Genomic DNA, 16,214 nt, shown 5'->3' on the forward strand with positions numbered 1-16,214 from the left:
ATGCGTCAATAAAATTTGATTTTGAAAAACTCTGATTAACAACAAGTTCTAAGAAAACCCGTAATTAATTTCCTACAGCAAAAATAAAAGTTGTTTACACAAATCCCATTATTTATATTTGGACTCTACTGCCAAATATGGAAAGGGAGATCTATATTTACTACTGATTTTGTGTTTGAGAATTTATATGAACGTTTGCGGTCTTCTTTGTTCAGTCTTAAAATAAAAACAAAAAAAGTATAACATGAATTTAAGTAATTACAATACAAATTTTTTTTAAAAGATTTTATCTATCTGAGAGAAAGACAGAGATAGCGAGAGAAAGCATGAGTGGGGAGGAGAGGGAAAAGCAGGCTCCCTGCTGAGCAGAGAGCCCTACACAGGGCTTGATTCCAGGACCCTGAGATCATGACCTGAGCCGAAGACAGTCGCCCGAGCAACTGAGCCACCGAGGTGCCCCAAAATACAAATGTTAAGAGCTACAGACAATAGACTTCCACCTGAAGAGCTATTTAACTGGGAACAATACAGATATCAATTTAAAACAAATTATAGGGGCACCTCGGTGGCTCAGTCGGTTAAGCATCTGCCTTCGGCTCAGGTCATGATCCCAGGGTCCTGGGATCGAGCCCCACATCAGGCTCCCTGCTCAGTGGGAAGCCTGCTTCTCCCTCTCCTTCTTGCTCCTGCTCTCTCAATCTGTCAAATAAATAAAATCCTTATAAAAACAAAACATCATTCATAAATTATGTTCCTGACCTTGTTTATAAATAAATAAAACAAATTATATGTAGAAAAAGCCAGGTAAAACATGTTTAGTTTATCAAAATACAAGTCCATAGCACTTGCTTCTGGACACATGGTAACTGCTGATAATTCCCATTTCATCAAAACTAAGTCAACACCAGAGTCCCCATTATTTAACATGAAGAAGTACCTGGATCTGGGCACCTGGGTGGCTCAGCCAGTTGAGCGTCTGCCTTCGGCTCAGGTCATGATCCCGGGACCCTGGGATCGAGTCCCACATTGGGCTCCCTTAGGGGGAGGTCTGCTTCTCCCTTTCCCTCTGCCCCGCCCCCCACTCATGCTCCTTAGCTCTCTCTCAAATAAATAAAATCTTAAAAAAAAAAAAAAGTACCTGGATCTGAATTAAATACAATCTATAACTATTATTTCATAATCTCTTCAGTTGCCTGCGGAACTGATCATTTAACCCCCCCAAATGAAGAGTAACTAAAATAAAAACTCCGAAGTATCCCTTTCTTTAAAGACAAAGGTCCCCTACATAACAAGATAATCATGTCCATCAAATTGTAGAACACCCAAGTCAGAAGATCATAGGGTCTCTGTAACTGACCTTGAATTACTAAAGTAGGTATTTTAAGTAAAAGGCAGTAAAGAACCAGTATTAGAGATGTCATAAACAAAAAGTATACTCAAATTAACAGAAAAAGCTGCAATTTTTCTGGGTACCCAAAGAAACTCAAATTCATTCTGTAGAATCCTTGGGAAACTTATTTAAGATTCAAACCTTAAGTCAAATGGTAAAAAAAAAAAAAATTCTTCCTAAGAAGCAAAGGGAAGAAGCTTACTGAAAGATTTTCAATGACATCATCTGTTGACCTTATTTTGAAAATGTAAATATCCATTTGCTCTTTTATATCTATTTATCTTTTTCCTTTGTTTGATAAATTCTTTAGAATTGGGTTTTCCACTTTAAACTCCAACAACTGAAAACCAATCATATATAATTTTCATTATAAAATTTTAATACATTTATTCTTAATTATAGCATGTGCATACTTCACCTTAACATGTCAAATGAGCTAACCTCTAATCAATGAGTGGCTGCTAACCTAATTAAATCAAATAAAAGTTAATCAATTTAATGTTTGAAAAACTATATGTACCTATCCAAACTGCTGTGTAAAACAGATTTTTTGCTAGTTGATCCATGAATTTTTAAAAGCTTCACAAATAAAAGAAACGTCATTTAGAAACATTTTACAATATCACAGATAGCCTAATTCATATAGTTATAACATGTCCTCCCCCCAACCCCCAAGTTTACAGTACGTGTGTTCAGTGGCCTGACCTGGCTGAGATACCGCAGTGGCTGTAAACTGAGTAGCCCATGGCGGATTCTTCTGTCCTCCAAACTGAGCCATGATGAAAGAGGGAAAAAACCTTCACTTGTTTGTCTTCTACAGCAGCGATCTATTAAGAAAAAGAATCCACATTTTAAAGTTCAAACTATAAATGTCATAAAAGTATTATTACAGAAATGTTTGTCAAGGACATCTTCGTAAATCCTAGTATAAATAACAAGGTATATATGAACGTCCGACATGCAGCAAAACATTCTACATCAAGTAGCTCACCAAAAGCACCCAATTTCGACCTATGACATTAGGGGCAGACTCACAAGAAAGGCACTTCTTTCCGTGACTACAAACTGTCACATTTAAACAGAAAACCATGTGCTGTTATCTACCCAATTCTTAACAATAAGTACACAGCTTCAGGTTCAAAGAAAATAGAGCCTGCGTGTTTCTTTTAGCAATCAATTGGGGGCTGAAAGTGGTGGAACCAATAACGGAAATTGGGACAAGACACTGAATAAAGGTATTTAAGACTATCATTTAAATAACGAACATCTCCTTACTTTTTCGGGTTGGGAAGGGCCAAGGGGCTCCTCTTCTCTCTCCCCCCTCCCTCGAGGGGAAAGACGGTTGAAATAACGGATGCCCCCTAAAGAACCATCGCTAAGACCCCTCCCCCCAAAATCATGCCAGAAAAGGCCAAGATCTCAGCCCGCGCCCCCCCTCCTTCTCCCCGCGACTCGGAGCGGCCAGAGCTCTGCCATCCATCTTCCTCCAGCCCCAGCTCCTCGCGGGACGCAGACCAGAGAAGGCGGAATCCTCCGTCTCACGAGACTGGGCGAAGTGCCAAGAGAGGACTATTGAAAGCCCTGGTCCCCTTATCCCCCAGGTTGGGCAGAGAGCCTCTATCCCCCAAAACCCGCGCCGCCGCCAGCCACCCGACGCCCTGGGCCGGAGGCCGGGCAGCTAAAGCTCAGCGGCTCCAGAGTGACGGATGGCGCTCGGCAGTCCCTCCAGACCCGCCAAGCCGAGGCTGAGGGGTGCTGGGGGTACCTGAAGAATCGAGGTGGGGGGAGGAAGGTCGAAAAAACGAGGCGGTGGGGGAGGGGCTGCCGCGCGGGGCCTGCTCCGACCCGCACAAAAGGGACCATGTCCCTCCCGCCCCAGTCCCACGAGAGCCCCACCGTCGCCGGCCTACGGACGCCGTGCTACCAAAACGGTCGCTCCCGGCCCTTCCGCGGATTCGATAGGACGTTAGGACCCCGGCTCCGCAGCCCGCTGCTCCAACCGCGAGGACCAGACCTTCACCTGAATCGGGTCCCGGCTAACACCGAGGCCATTTCAAACCCGTCAGCGTTAGGCGCATGCGCCAACTTCCCCCTCTTCCTCCAGGCCTCTCCCCTCCTCCGCATCTCTGCGAGGAACGGCGCTTACGGGTTTACGTTCTACGTGCGCGCCCCGCAGCTCGCCTTCAATACGCTCACCGCTCTCACTACGCAGCTAGAGCTAGAGCGCGCCTGAGAAGAGGTACCTGGGCTTCCCGTAACAATGAGCCGCCTGTGTCTCTGCGCCAGCTCTGAAGAAAAGACTTTTCTGAGGGTGGGCAGGGAAGAATTGGCGGTCACGTGATCCGATCAGCCCGCCGCCATTTTGTGCTTTTTCGCCTTTTCTGTGTTTTTTTCTAGTTCAAGTATTTGGAAGAATGGATATATCCTGTACCATCTTCCTAAGTTTTTTAAAAATTGAGATGAAATTCACTTACCACATAATTCACTGTTTTAAATATTTTGTACAATTCAGTGACCTTTTTTTTATTTTTTCCAATGGTCTTTATATAGTCATAAGGTTCTGCAACCATCACCACCTCAACCCTTAGAAGAAACCCCTGCCCATTAAGCACTCCTTAATCCCTGCTCCCGCCATCCCTTTACAGCCACTAATCGGCTTTGTCTCTATGGATTTGAATGTCCTAGATACTTCATAGTAATAGAATTATATAATATATGGTCTTTTGTGTCTGGCTTCTGTGGTGTCTAAATGAGGCGTCTGGATCTGATCAGCCCCCAAATTTTTGGAGCGACCCCTTCGGGTGGAAGCCAGTAGCGCAGGTGCTGAAAGGATCCACCTGAGGCAGAGCAAAGGAGATAAAAGTTGACTGAATACACCGCAAGGGAGCCACCGGCAGGACAGCGGAAAGGGTATCTGCAAGGAGGCAGTGGGTGGAGGCTGTATTTAAAGGGGGAAGAGGAATATGGCCACCTGCGGCATTCTCCCTTTTTTGGTCACTGTGACTAGTTAAGTAAGCCGTTGGCCAGTTAGGACCTATGGCTATTTTGAGGTGGATCCGGGGATGGGCCCCTCTGTATTCAGTCAGGTGGTCATGTGGGCCTTTTATACTCCATTGCTCAAGCCTGTTTGCCTGAAAGTGTCCTGCACAGCTTCTTTAACTTAACTATTGTTTCCAAGGTTCATGAAGCAAGTATCAGCACTTCATTCCATTTTATGGCTAAAACTAATCCTTTAAATGGATAAAACCAATTTATTTATCCATTTGTCCTAAGTTGATCACTTAGGTTGTCTTCACATAGGGATGTTATGAATAATGCTGCTGTGAATATTCACATACGGGTTTTTTTGAACTCTTTTTTCAGTTCTCTTAGGTATATGCACAGGAGTGGAATTCTGGTTCCATACTTAAATTTTGAGAAATTGCCAACCTTTTTTCACAGTGGCTACACTAATTTAATTACCACACGCAATGCACCACATCCTCCTCAACTCTTTCTTTTTATAAAAAGTTGGACGCCTGGGTGGCTCGGGTCATAATCCTGGGGTCCTGGGATCAAGTCCCGCATTGGATTCTTGCTCAGCAGGGAGTCAGCTTCTCCCTCGCTGTCTCTCTCTGACAAATAAATAAAATCTTAAAAAAAATAAAAAGTTGTTATAGGAGCACCTGGGTGGCTCAGTCCATTAAGTGTCCAACTCTTGGTTTTGCCTCAGATCACAATCTCACAGGTGGAGAGGTCAGGCCCCAAAAGGCTTCCTGCTCAGCCCGGAGTCTGCTTGAAATTCTCTCCCTCTACCCTCCCCCCCTCTTGCACATGCACATGTGCTCTCTCTCCCTCTCTCTAAAATAAATAAATCTTTTAAAACAAAAAAAGTCGTTGTTATACCTATCCCTGTTAGTGAACTGGATTTGATTAGTATCCCTAATGACACAAAGTTTCCTTTTCTGACCATTTGTATATCTTCTGAGCAGAAATGTCTATTCATGTCCTTTGGTTTCCCCCTCCCCGACCTTAGTGATTTTTTTCCTGTGGGCAATAAAAAATATGTAACATAAAATTTATCATTTTAACCATTTGTAGAAGTGTAAAATACAGCAGCATTAAGTACATTTACAGTGTTGTGCAACCATTACCTTTGCCCAATTTTATTTTTTAAAATGTTTATTTATTTGAGAGAGAGAGAGTAAACCAGCACAGGGAGGGAGACAAAGAGGGAGGAGCAGACTCCCCATTGAGCAGGGAGCCCAACTCTGGGCTCAATCCCAGGACCCCTGGATCATGACCTGACCCAAAGGTAGATGCTTAACTGACTGAGCCACCCAGGTGCCCCTACCTTTGCCCAATTTTAAATTTGGTTGTCTTTTTGACGGAGTCTAAAGAGCTCTAGATCTACATACTAAATTTTTTTTTTTTTTTAAGATTTTATTTATTTGCCAGAGAGAGAGATTGAGAGAGCGAGTGCACGCACACAAGCAGGGGCAGTGGCAGGCAGAGGGAGAAGGAGAAGCAGGTTCCCGGTTGAGCAAGGAGCCCGATGCGGGACTCGATCCCAGGACACTGGGATCAAGACCTGAGCCAAAGGCAGACGCTTTACCAACTGAGCCACCCAGGCATCCCAACTACATACTAAATCTTTATCAGAGATATTATTTGCAGATATTTTCTCCCATTCTGTGGATGATCTTTCCACTTTATTAATATTGTCATTTCATGCACAAAACACTGCTTTTTTTTGAAGTTGAACTTATCTATTTTTTTCTTTTGTTATTTTTGTTTGGGAGGAAAACTGTTTTGCTACGCTTTAAGATTATTCTTGCTGATCTAAGAATTAAACTAAGATGAGACAGGGGCGCGTGGGTGGCTCAGTCGTTAAGCGTCTACCTTCGGCTCACATCATGGTCCCGAGGTCCTGGGATCGAGCCCCACGTCGGGCTCCCTCCTCAGCGGGAAGCCTGCTTCTCCCTCTCCCACTCCCCCTGCTTGTGTTCCCTCTCTCACTGTGTCTCTCTCTGTCAAATAAATAAAATCTTAAAAAAAAATAAAATCAGACAGATTAACAGAAGAAGAGTCAAATTGAATTTAATTACATACATGTGGGACATCCATATAAACATGAGAGATTCCTAAAATAGTAAACCAAGGGCGCCTGAGTGGCTCAGTTGGTTAGGCGACTGCCTTCGGCTCAGGTCATGATCCTGGAGTCCTGGGATCGAGTCCCACATCGGGCTCCCTGCTCAGCAGGGAGTCTGCTTCTCCCTCTGACCCTCCTCCCTCTCATGCTCTCTGTCTCTCACTCTCTCTCTCGCAAATAAATAAAATCTTAAAAAAATAAAATAAAATAGTAAACCAAAATGAGGTATATATGTCATTCTGGACTATGCAGAAGGAGGTAAGGGTCAGGGGCTTGAAAGGGAAGGAAGGTAATTCATAGGAAGAATAGAAAGAGTAAATATTTGGTAAATAAATGTTTGCTGGGCCATTCAGAAACAATGGGACATAGAGATCAAAAAGGCCTTTTTAGGTTCCTCCCTGTCTAACATACCTAGTTCATATTAAACTATAGTTATCCATGGGGGTGCCTGGCTGGCTTAATCGGTGGAACATGCACCGCTTGATCTTGGGGTCATGAATTCAAGCCCCACATTCGGCATAGAGATAACTAAAGAAAATAATAGGAGATCCTGGGTGGCTCAGTCAGTTAAGCATCTGTCTTCTGCTCAGGTCATGATCCCAGGGTCCTGGGATTGAGCCCCACATCGGGCTCCTTGCTCAGAGGGGACTCTGCTTCTCCCTCTGCCCATCCTCTGCTGGTGCTCACACACTCTCTCTTTCTCAAATAAAATCTTAAAAAAAAAAAAAAATTAAATTAATAATAATAGTAAAAGGGACACCTGGTTTGCTGAGTTGGTAGATCATGAGACCCTTGATCTCAGGGTTGTAGCCCCACATGAGGTATAGAGATTAGTTAAAATAAATTCTTTAAAAAATAATAATAATGTGGGGCACCTGGGTTGGTCAGTCGTTAAGCGTCTGCCTTCGGATCCCAGGGTCCTGGGATCGAGCCCAGTATCAGGCTCCCCGCTCCACAGGAAGCCTGCTTCTCCCTCTCCCCCTCCCACTGCTTGTGTTCCCTCTCTCGCTGTCTCTCTCTCTCTGTCAAAAAATAAATAAAATCTTAAAAAAAAAAAAAATAATGTCATTATCTATGGTGATACCTCCCTTCCTGGAACAGGTCCTCTATCTACATTCTTTTAGGCAGTTGAAGGGAGGCAAAAAAAAGAAAAACTCCTTGAGTCTTATGTTTCTTAAAAATAATCAGCCTAGGGCGCCTGGGTGGCTAAGTCGGTTAAGCGGTTGCCTTTGGCTCAGGTCATGATCCCAGGGTCCTGGGATCGAGTCCCACATCGGGCTCCCTGCTCAGCGGAGAGCCTGCTTCTCCCTCTCCCTCTGTCTGCCTCTCTGCTGACTTGTACTCTCTATCTCTATGTCAAATATATAAATAAAATCTTAAAAAAAAAAAAAATCAGCCTAGGGGCACCTTGATGGTGTGGTCAATAAGTGTCCAACTCGGGCGCCTGGGTGGCTCAGATGGTTAAGCATCTGCCTTCGGCTCAGGTCATGATCTCAGGGTCCTGGGATCGAGTCCCGCATCGGGTTCCCTGCTCAGTGCAGAGCCTGCTTCTCCCTCTCCCTCTGCCACTCCCTCTGCTTGTGCTCTTCTGTCTATCTCTCTGTCAAATAAATAAATAAAATCTTTAAAAAAAAAAAAAAATAAGTGTCCAACTCTTGGTTTCAGCTCAGGTTGTGATCTCAGGGTCGTAGGATAAAGCCCCCTGTCTGGCTCTGTGCTCAGTGGGGAGTCTGAGAGTCTCTCTCTATATATATTATTTATTTATTTTTAAGATTTTTTTTTTTTAGGGGCGCCTGGGTGGCTCAGTCCTTAAGCGTCTGCCTTCGGCTCAGGTCATGATCCCAGGGTCCTGGGATCGAGCCCCGCATCGGGCTCCCTGCTCAGCAGGGAGTCTGCTTCTCCCTCTCTCACTCCCCCTGCTTGGGTTCCCTCTCTCGCTGTGTCTCTCTCTGTCAAATAAATAAAATCTTTAAAAAAAAAAAAAAAAAAAAAAAGATTTTTTTTTTTAATTTTATTTATTTGTCAGAGAGAGAGGGAGAGAGAAAGAGCACAAGCAGGGGGAGTGGCAGGCAGAGGGAGAAGCAGGCTCTCTACTGAGCAAGGAACCCAATGTGGGACTCTATCTCAGGACCCTGGGATCATGACCTGAGCCCAAGGCAGACTCTTAACTGACTGAGCTGCCCAAGCATCCCATCTCTCTCTCTTACTAAATAAATAAATAAAACTTAAAAAAATAATAATCAGCCTAGAATAACCCATATGCCAAAGAGACACATTTGGGGTGGCAAATTTTGCTCCCATACACTGATGGTTTTGGTGTCATACCTAAGAATCAATTGCCAAATGCAAGGTCATGATGATTTACCCTATGTTTCATTCTAAAACTTTTATAGTTTTGGTTTTACATTTAGGTGATTATTATTATTATTATTATTTAAGTAATCTCTATGCCCAATATGGGACTTGAACTCATGACCCTGAAATCAAAAGTCACATGCTCTACACATTGAGCCAGCTGGATAGCCCTGATTGATTTTTTTTAGAGGGTGGGGGGAGGGGCAAAGGGAGAGGAAGAGAGAGAATCTTTTTTTTTTTTTTTTTTTTTAAGATTTTATTTATTTCCTTGACAGAGAGAGACACAGCGAGAGAGGGAACACAAGCAGGGGGAGTGGGAGAGGGAGAAGCAGGCTTCCCGCCAAGCAGGGAGCCCAATGTGAGGCTCGATCCCAGGACCCTGAGATCATGACCTGAGCCGAAGGCAGACGCTTAACGACTGAGCCACCCAGGCGCCCGGAAGAGAGAGAATCTTAAGCAGGCTCCACACCCAGCACAGATCCTAATGCATGGCTCCATTTCCGAACCCTGAGATCATGACCTAAGCCCAAATTAAGAGTCAGATGTTTTGGGGTGCCTGGGTGGCTCAGTTGGCTAAGCAACTACCTTCAGCTCAGGTCATGATCCCAGGGTCCTGGGGAACGAGCCCCGTATCGGGCTCCTTGCTCAGCTGGGAACCTGCTTCTCCCTCTCCCTCTGCCTGCTGTTCTGCCTAACTTGTGCGCTCTCTCTCTGTCAAATAAATAAATAAAAAATCTTAAAGAAAAAAAAAGAGTTGGATGTTTTAACTGACTGAACCACCCAGGCACCCCATGATTGAATCATTTTAAATTAATTTTTGTAAGGACTTGCCTGTGGTTTTTGCCATTGTTTGTTTATTCTGGATTGCAATTCTCTGCTATTCCCAAATAAACCCATTTTACTGGAAAAAATAAATTAACTTTTTATATGATGTGAGTTGAGTCCAACTTCATTCTTTTGCATGTGGATATCCAATTGTCTTAAAATCATTTGTTGAAAGTCTATTCCCTCCCACTGAATAGTCTCAGCATCTTTGTCAAAAATCAGTTGACTATATATAAATAGGTTTATTTCTGGACTCCAAATTCTATTTTATTGATCTATGTGTCTGTCCTTGTATCAGTACTATACTCTTTTAATTACTGTAGCTTTGTAGAAAGTTTTGAGAAGTGTGAGTCTTCTAACTTTGTCTTTCTTTTTCAAGATTGTTTTGGCTTTTTCAGGGTATCTTGCAATTCTATATGAATTTTAGGATCAGTTTGACCAGTTCTGCACAAATGACTATCTCAATTCACAAATGACATGATCTTATATATATATAATCCTAATGAATACATACACATACACACAACTATTACAGCGTGGTTGGGATTTTTTTTTAAAGTTTCTTTGTTTGGGGGCACCCGGGTGGCTCAGTCATTAAGTGTCTGCCTTCAGCTCAGGTCATGATCCCAGGGTCCTGGGATTGAGCACCACTTCGGGCTCCCTGCTCCACGGGGAGCCTGCTTCTCCCTCTCTCACTCCCCTTGCTTGTGTTCCCTCTCTAACTGTGTCTCTTTCTGTCAAATAAATAAATAAAATCTTTTAAAAAATTTTTTAAAAATTTTTAAAAAGTTTGTTTGTTTAAAATAATCTCTACACCCAACATGGGGCTTGAATTCACAACCCTGAGATCAAGAGTTGCATGCTGTTCCAACTGAGCCAGCTAGGTGCCCCAGAGGTTGGAATTTTGATAGGGATTTCATTGAATTTGTAGACCAATTTGGGGAGTATTGTCATCCTAACAATACTAACTATCCATTTCATGAATATGGGATGTTTTTCCATTTATTTAATTCTTTTAAATTTCTTCCATCATTTAAAATTTTTTAAAATTATTTTTATTTTTTAAAATATATTTTATTTATTTATTTGAGAGAGAGAGAGCACAAGCAGTTGGAGGGGCAGAGAGAGAGAGGGAGAGGGAGAAGCAGACTCCCTGCTGAGCATGGAGCCTGAAGTGGGGCCCCATCCCAGGACCCTGGGATCATGACCTGACTGAAGTCAGATGCTTAACCAACTAAGCCACCCAGGTGCCCCATTCATCATGTGTTTTGTTTTTTGTTTGTTTGTTTGTTTGTTTTCAGATTTTATTTTTAAGTAATCTCTACACCAAACATGGGACTTGAACTCATAACCCTAAGATCAAGAGTTGCATGCTATACCAATGAGCCAGCGATGCACCCCTCTTTCATCATGTTTTATAGATCTCAGAGTTCGATTTTTGCTCTTCCTTGGTTAAATTTATTCCTCAACAATTTTTATTCTTTCTGATAGCATTGTAAATGGAACAGTTTTCTCAATTTCATTTCTGGATTGTTTATTACTCGTATACAGTTATACAATTGATTTTAGTATGCTGATTTTGTGTTTTACAACTTTGTTGAATTAGTTTATTTGCTGTAATAGTTGTGTGTATGTGTATGTATTCATTAGGATTATATATATATAAGATCATGTCATTTGTGAATTGAGATAGTCTTACTTTTTCCCTTCCAATTTGAACGCTTTTTATTCTTTTCTGCCCCATCCCCCCTTGGCTTAACTGCTCTGGCTAGAACTTTCAATATAATGTTAAATAGAAGTGGTGAGATCAGGGCGCCTGGGTGGCTCAGTTGTTAAGCAACTGCCTTCGGCTCCGGTTATGGTCCCAGGGTCCTGGGATGGAGTCCCATATTGGGCTCTCTGCTCCATGGGAAGCCTGCTTCTCCCTCTCCCACTCCCCCTTGCTTGGGTTCCCTCTCTCTGTCTAACAAATAAATAAAATCTTTAAAAAAAAAAAAAGAAGTGGTGAGATCAGATATCCTTGTCTTGTTCCTGAATTTAGTGGGAAAGCTTCAGTCTTTATTAAGTTTGATTTTAGCTGTGGGTTTTTTCACAGATGCCTGTTATCAGGTTAAGAAGGTTCTCTTCTATTCCTAGAGGAATCTGGGTGTCATTTAAACTTGATCTCAGCTCAGGGCTTCATCTCAGGATCATGAGTTCAAGCCCTACTTAAAAAAAAAGAAAAAGAAGGTTCTCATTTATTCCTAGTTTACTGACAGTTTTCATCATGAAAGGATTTGCATGTTATCAAATGGTTTTCTTCCATCAACTGAGATGATCATGTGGATTTTTTTTTTTTTTTTAAGATTTTATTTATTTATTTGACAGAGAGACACAGCGAGAGAGGGAACACAAGCAGGGGGAGTGAGAGGGAGAAGCAGGCTTCCCGCTGAGCAGGGAGCCCGATGCAGGGCCCGATCCCAGGACCCTGGGACCATGACCTGAGCCGAAGGCAGACACTTAACCACTGAACTACCCAGGCGCCCCGATCATGTGGATTTTTACAGCACTGTATTAATATGGGATATTAGTTTGATTGGGTTTTGTATATTGATCTATCCTTACATTCCTGGGATAAATCCCACTTGGTTATGGTATATAATCTTTTTAATATACTGCTGGGTTTGATTTGCTAGTATTTTGTTTAGAATTTTTGCATATATTTTGGTCTGTAGTCTTCTTCTTCTTTTCTTCTTCTTCTTCTTCTTCTTCTTCTTCTTCTTCTTCTTCTTCTTCTTCTTCTGCCTCTCCTTCTTCTTCAAGATATATTTATTTATTTGAGAGAGAGTGGACAAAGGGGAGGAGGGAGAGAATATCCAAGCAGACTCCCGCTAAATTTGGAGCCCAACACAGGGCTCGATTTCATGAACCATGAGATCAGGACCTGAGCCAAATCCTAGGGTCGGATGCTTAACTGGCTGAGTCACCCAGGCGCCCCTGTAATGTTCTTCTTCTTTCTTTTTTTTTTTAAGTAATCTCTATGCCCAACATGGGGCTGGAACTTATGGCCCTGAGATCAAGAGTCACATGTTCTAGTGACTGAGCCAACCAGGTGCCCCTCTTGTGATGTCTTTGACTGGCTTTGGTATGAGAGTAATACTTGGCTCATAGAATTAATTAGGAAGTGTTCCTTTTTCCACTTTTTAGAAATGCTTGAGAAGAATTTGGGTTAATTCCTTTTTAAATATTTCATCATGTCTTGGTATTGTTTTTTTTTCCCCCCAGTGGATAGTATTTTTTTTTTAAGATTTTATTTATTTATTTGAGAGAGAGTGGGAGAGAGAGATAGCACAAGAAGGGGGAGCAGCAGAGGGAGAGGGAGAAGCAGGCTCCCTGAGCCTGATGCGGGATTCGATCCCAGGACCCCAGGATCACGACCTGAGCCAAAGGCAGATGCTTAGCCTACTGAGCCACCTAGGCGCCCCTCAGTGGATAGTGTTTTGATAACTGACTCAAAAAAATTTTTTAAGATTTTATTTTTAAGTTATCTCTACACCCAACATGGGGCTTGAACTTACAACCCTGAGATCAGGAGGCATGTGCTCTACTGACTGAGCCAGTCAGGCACTCCTTCTTTTCTCCCCATTTTTACACAGATTGGCATTTCAAATAATATATCTTGGAAATTTTTCCATATCAGAATGTAAAGTGCTTCCCCATTCTTTTTGCCAGCCAAGTAATATTTTTGTATGAATTACCATAATATGTTTATTAAATCCCCAATTTATGAGTATGTAGGCCATTTTTTAAAAAATCTTTTTTTTGGGCGATGCTTGGATGACTCAGTTAGTTGAGTGTCCAACTCTTGGTTTCAGCTCAGGTCATGATCTCATGGGTCCTGGGATCGAGCCCCGCGTTGGGCTCTGCAGTCGGTGGGGAGCCTGCTTGAAGATTCTCTCCCTTTGCTCCTGCCTGCACTGGCTTGTGTGAGTGCACTCTCTCTCTAAAATAAATAAATAAATTTTTTTAAAAATCTTTTTTTTTTTTTATGGGGTGCCTAGTTGGCTTAGTCAGTAGGGTGCATAACTCAATCTTGCGGTTTTAGCTTGAGCCCCGCGTTGGGTGTAGAGATTACTTAACAATAAAAATCTTAACATATCTTTTTTTTAATGGAAAGAAGTATTTATTTATTTATTTATTCATTTATTTAAAGTAGGCTCTAGGCTCTACCCCCAAAGTGGGGCTTGAACTCACTACCCAGAGATTAAGAGTCGCATGTTCTCCCAACTGAGCCAAGCAGGCACCCTCTATGTAGGCGATTTTTTTTTTTTTTTAAGATTTTATCTATTTATTTGACAGAGAGAGAGAGAGCAAACACAAGCAGGGGGAGCAGCAGAGGGAGAGGGAGAAGCAGGCTGCCCGCTGAGCAGGGAGCCCAATGTGGGACTTGATCCCAGGACCCTGAGGTCATGACCTGAGCCAAAGACAGACGCTTAACCAACTGAGCCACCCAAGTGCCTCTGTGTAGGGGATTTTTTATCTTTTGCACGCAAGCAGTGCTGCAATAAACAACCTCATATTTGGGTCATTTCTCTCTTGTAAAATTGTATCAGTAGAATACGTTTCTAGAGATAGGATTCCTTGGTCACGGATCTTGTGAATTTACAATTTTAATGCATGTGGCCAACTTGACTTCTATAAGTTTATACCAATTTACACTCCTACCAGCAATGTACGAGAACATCTATTTTCCCCTACACTTGCCAAATAGTATATTTTCAAACTTTTTAAGCCTGCTCATAGATGAATAGCACTGTTGCTGTTATCTATTATTGCGTGACGAAATGTCACAAAATGTAGTGGCTTAAAATAACAACTTCGTAATATCTGCTGGCTCCGTGGGATGACGGAGCTCAGCTAAATGGTGATGGCTTAAGGTCTCTAATTTGCTTGCAGTCAGATGGCAGCTGAAGCTGGAGTCATCTGATCCTGGCCTGTCCAAGGTGATCTCTTGACTCACATTTGAGTGAGTGCTTCTTTACTCTCAGCCTCTCCAGGAGCAGCCTGGCCTTCTTTCGTAAAAGCTCTCGCCTCCAAAGTAGGGAAGTGGATACTGTCAGCCCAGTTTGAATGAGGTGGAAGAATATAGATACCAGCTCTCAATGCACAAAGAGGGAGGAAAGGAGATGTTGGCCCTCTTTGGTAGCCTGATGTAGTTTTGGTTAGTATTTCTCTCAGTATGAGTGAGGTTATCTTTTCATAGGTGTAAGAAACACTTGTATTTCCTTTTCTAGTAACCAATATTCATTTCTTTTGTTCTTTTTCTATTTGGACACTAATCCTTTTCTTCTTAATTTTTGGGAGCTTATTATCTTAGTCCTTTGTCATATCACCTAAAAATATTTTATGTTAATTTTTGTTTTGATTTTTTTTTGACTTAGATTTTAGAGCATTTTACTGTGCAGAAGTTTTTATTTTTATGTCATAAAATTTATAAAATTTTTCTTTTATTGCCATTGAATTTCTGGGAAAAAAAAGACCTTTCCCACTCGGATTATAAAAATATAAATTCTACAATTGTTTCTTCTAGAATTTTTATTTAATTTTTTTTTTTAAGTTTTCAATCCATTTAGAATTTATCCTAAGGAAAGGAGTGAGGGAAGAATATAACTTTGTTGGTACAGATGGCTACCCAGTTATTCTAACTATTCATTGAATAATCCTGCATTTCCCCAGTGATTTGAAATGCCACCCTTAAATTATAGCAGAAGTCCATGTGTATTTAGGTTTGTGATGTGGAGAACAAAGGCAAAAGAAAAAGAAACTTCTTTAGAACTTAGAGCTTATTGACAAGTACCCGAGACAAGCAGAGTGACCTTCCTCAAGGAGCTTAACTGCCTCGATGCTAACACATTGCTAGAGGCAAAAGGCAACCTTAGCTTCACATTAGCCTGACCTCCAAGGTCCTGTAAAATGCCTTTGGAAACTTCTTTTATCTCTACCCCCTACTCCCCAAAGATATATGTTAGCAATCATCCTCCAAGCATATGGCCTACATATACATCTGAAGGGTCTCATGCCTAAGATTCTACTAGACAGTAATAAATGACCTTTTCCTAACAACAGTCAGCTCCTCAAGGTCCTAGAAACCTTGCTTCAAAATCCTTAAGAGACTTAGGCTATCCCTAACCCCCTCCCACCTTGAAAGTATATAATCAGCCACTCCTCATGACCCCGGTACAGCTCTTTCTGCCCACGGGTCCTGTCCCCATGCTGTAATAAAATCACCCTTTTGCACTGAAGATGCCTCAAGAATTCTTTCTTGGGGTGCCTGGCTGGCTCAGTTGAAGGAGCATGAGATTCCTAATCTCAGGGTGGTGATTTCAAGCCCCATGTTGGGTGTGGGGATTGCTTAAATAAATAAAACTTAAAAAAAAAAAAGAAAAGAAAAAGAGGGGTGCCTGGGGGGCTCAGTCAGTTAAGCATCTGTCTTCAGCTCAGGTCATGATCCCAGGGTCCTGGGTTCAAGCCCCG

General features: G+C 42.2%; 1 protein-coding gene and 1 long non-coding RNA gene across 6 annotated transcripts in view; one reads left to right on the forward strand and one right to left on the reverse strand.

Annotated features, from left to right (window-relative positions):
- Window positions 1-3,529, reverse strand: part of CCAR1 (cell division cycle and apoptosis regulator 1) — a 61,171-nt gene extending 57,642 nt beyond the window's left edge. For 3 of the 5 annotated variants that reach the window (XM_036113835.2, XM_036113836.2, XM_036113831.2), the window contains exons 1-2: window positions 3,287-3,448; window positions 2,096-2,217 (exon numbers count right to left, since the gene is read on the reverse strand). In XM_036113835.2, the coding sequence (XP_035969728.1) occupies window positions 2,096-2,168 (73 nt within the window). In that variant the 5' untranslated portion in view covers window positions 2,169-2,217; window positions 3,287-3,448. Of the gene's footprint in view, window positions 1-2,095; window positions 2,218-3,286 lie in introns of all 5 variants that reach the window. The other 2 variants (XM_036113832.2, XM_036113833.2) reach the window with 2 other exon arrangements.
- A 74-nt stretch (window positions 3,530-3,603) lies between these two features.
- Window positions 3,604-16,214, forward strand: part of LOC118549445 (uncharacterized) — a 29,389-nt gene continuing 16,778 nt past the window's right edge. Inside the window, exon 1 of the long non-coding RNA XR_013449750.1 lies at window positions 3,604-3,629. This is a non-coding gene — a long non-coding RNA (uncharacterized LOC118549445). The remainder of the gene's footprint in view (window positions 3,630-16,214) is intronic.

This window comes from Halichoerus grypus, chromosome 7 (assembly GCF_964656455.1).
Source record: "Halichoerus grypus chromosome 7, mHalGry1.hap1.1, whole genome shotgun sequence".
Taxonomy (NCBI): Eukaryota; Metazoa; Chordata; class Mammalia; order Carnivora; family Phocidae; genus Halichoerus; species Halichoerus grypus.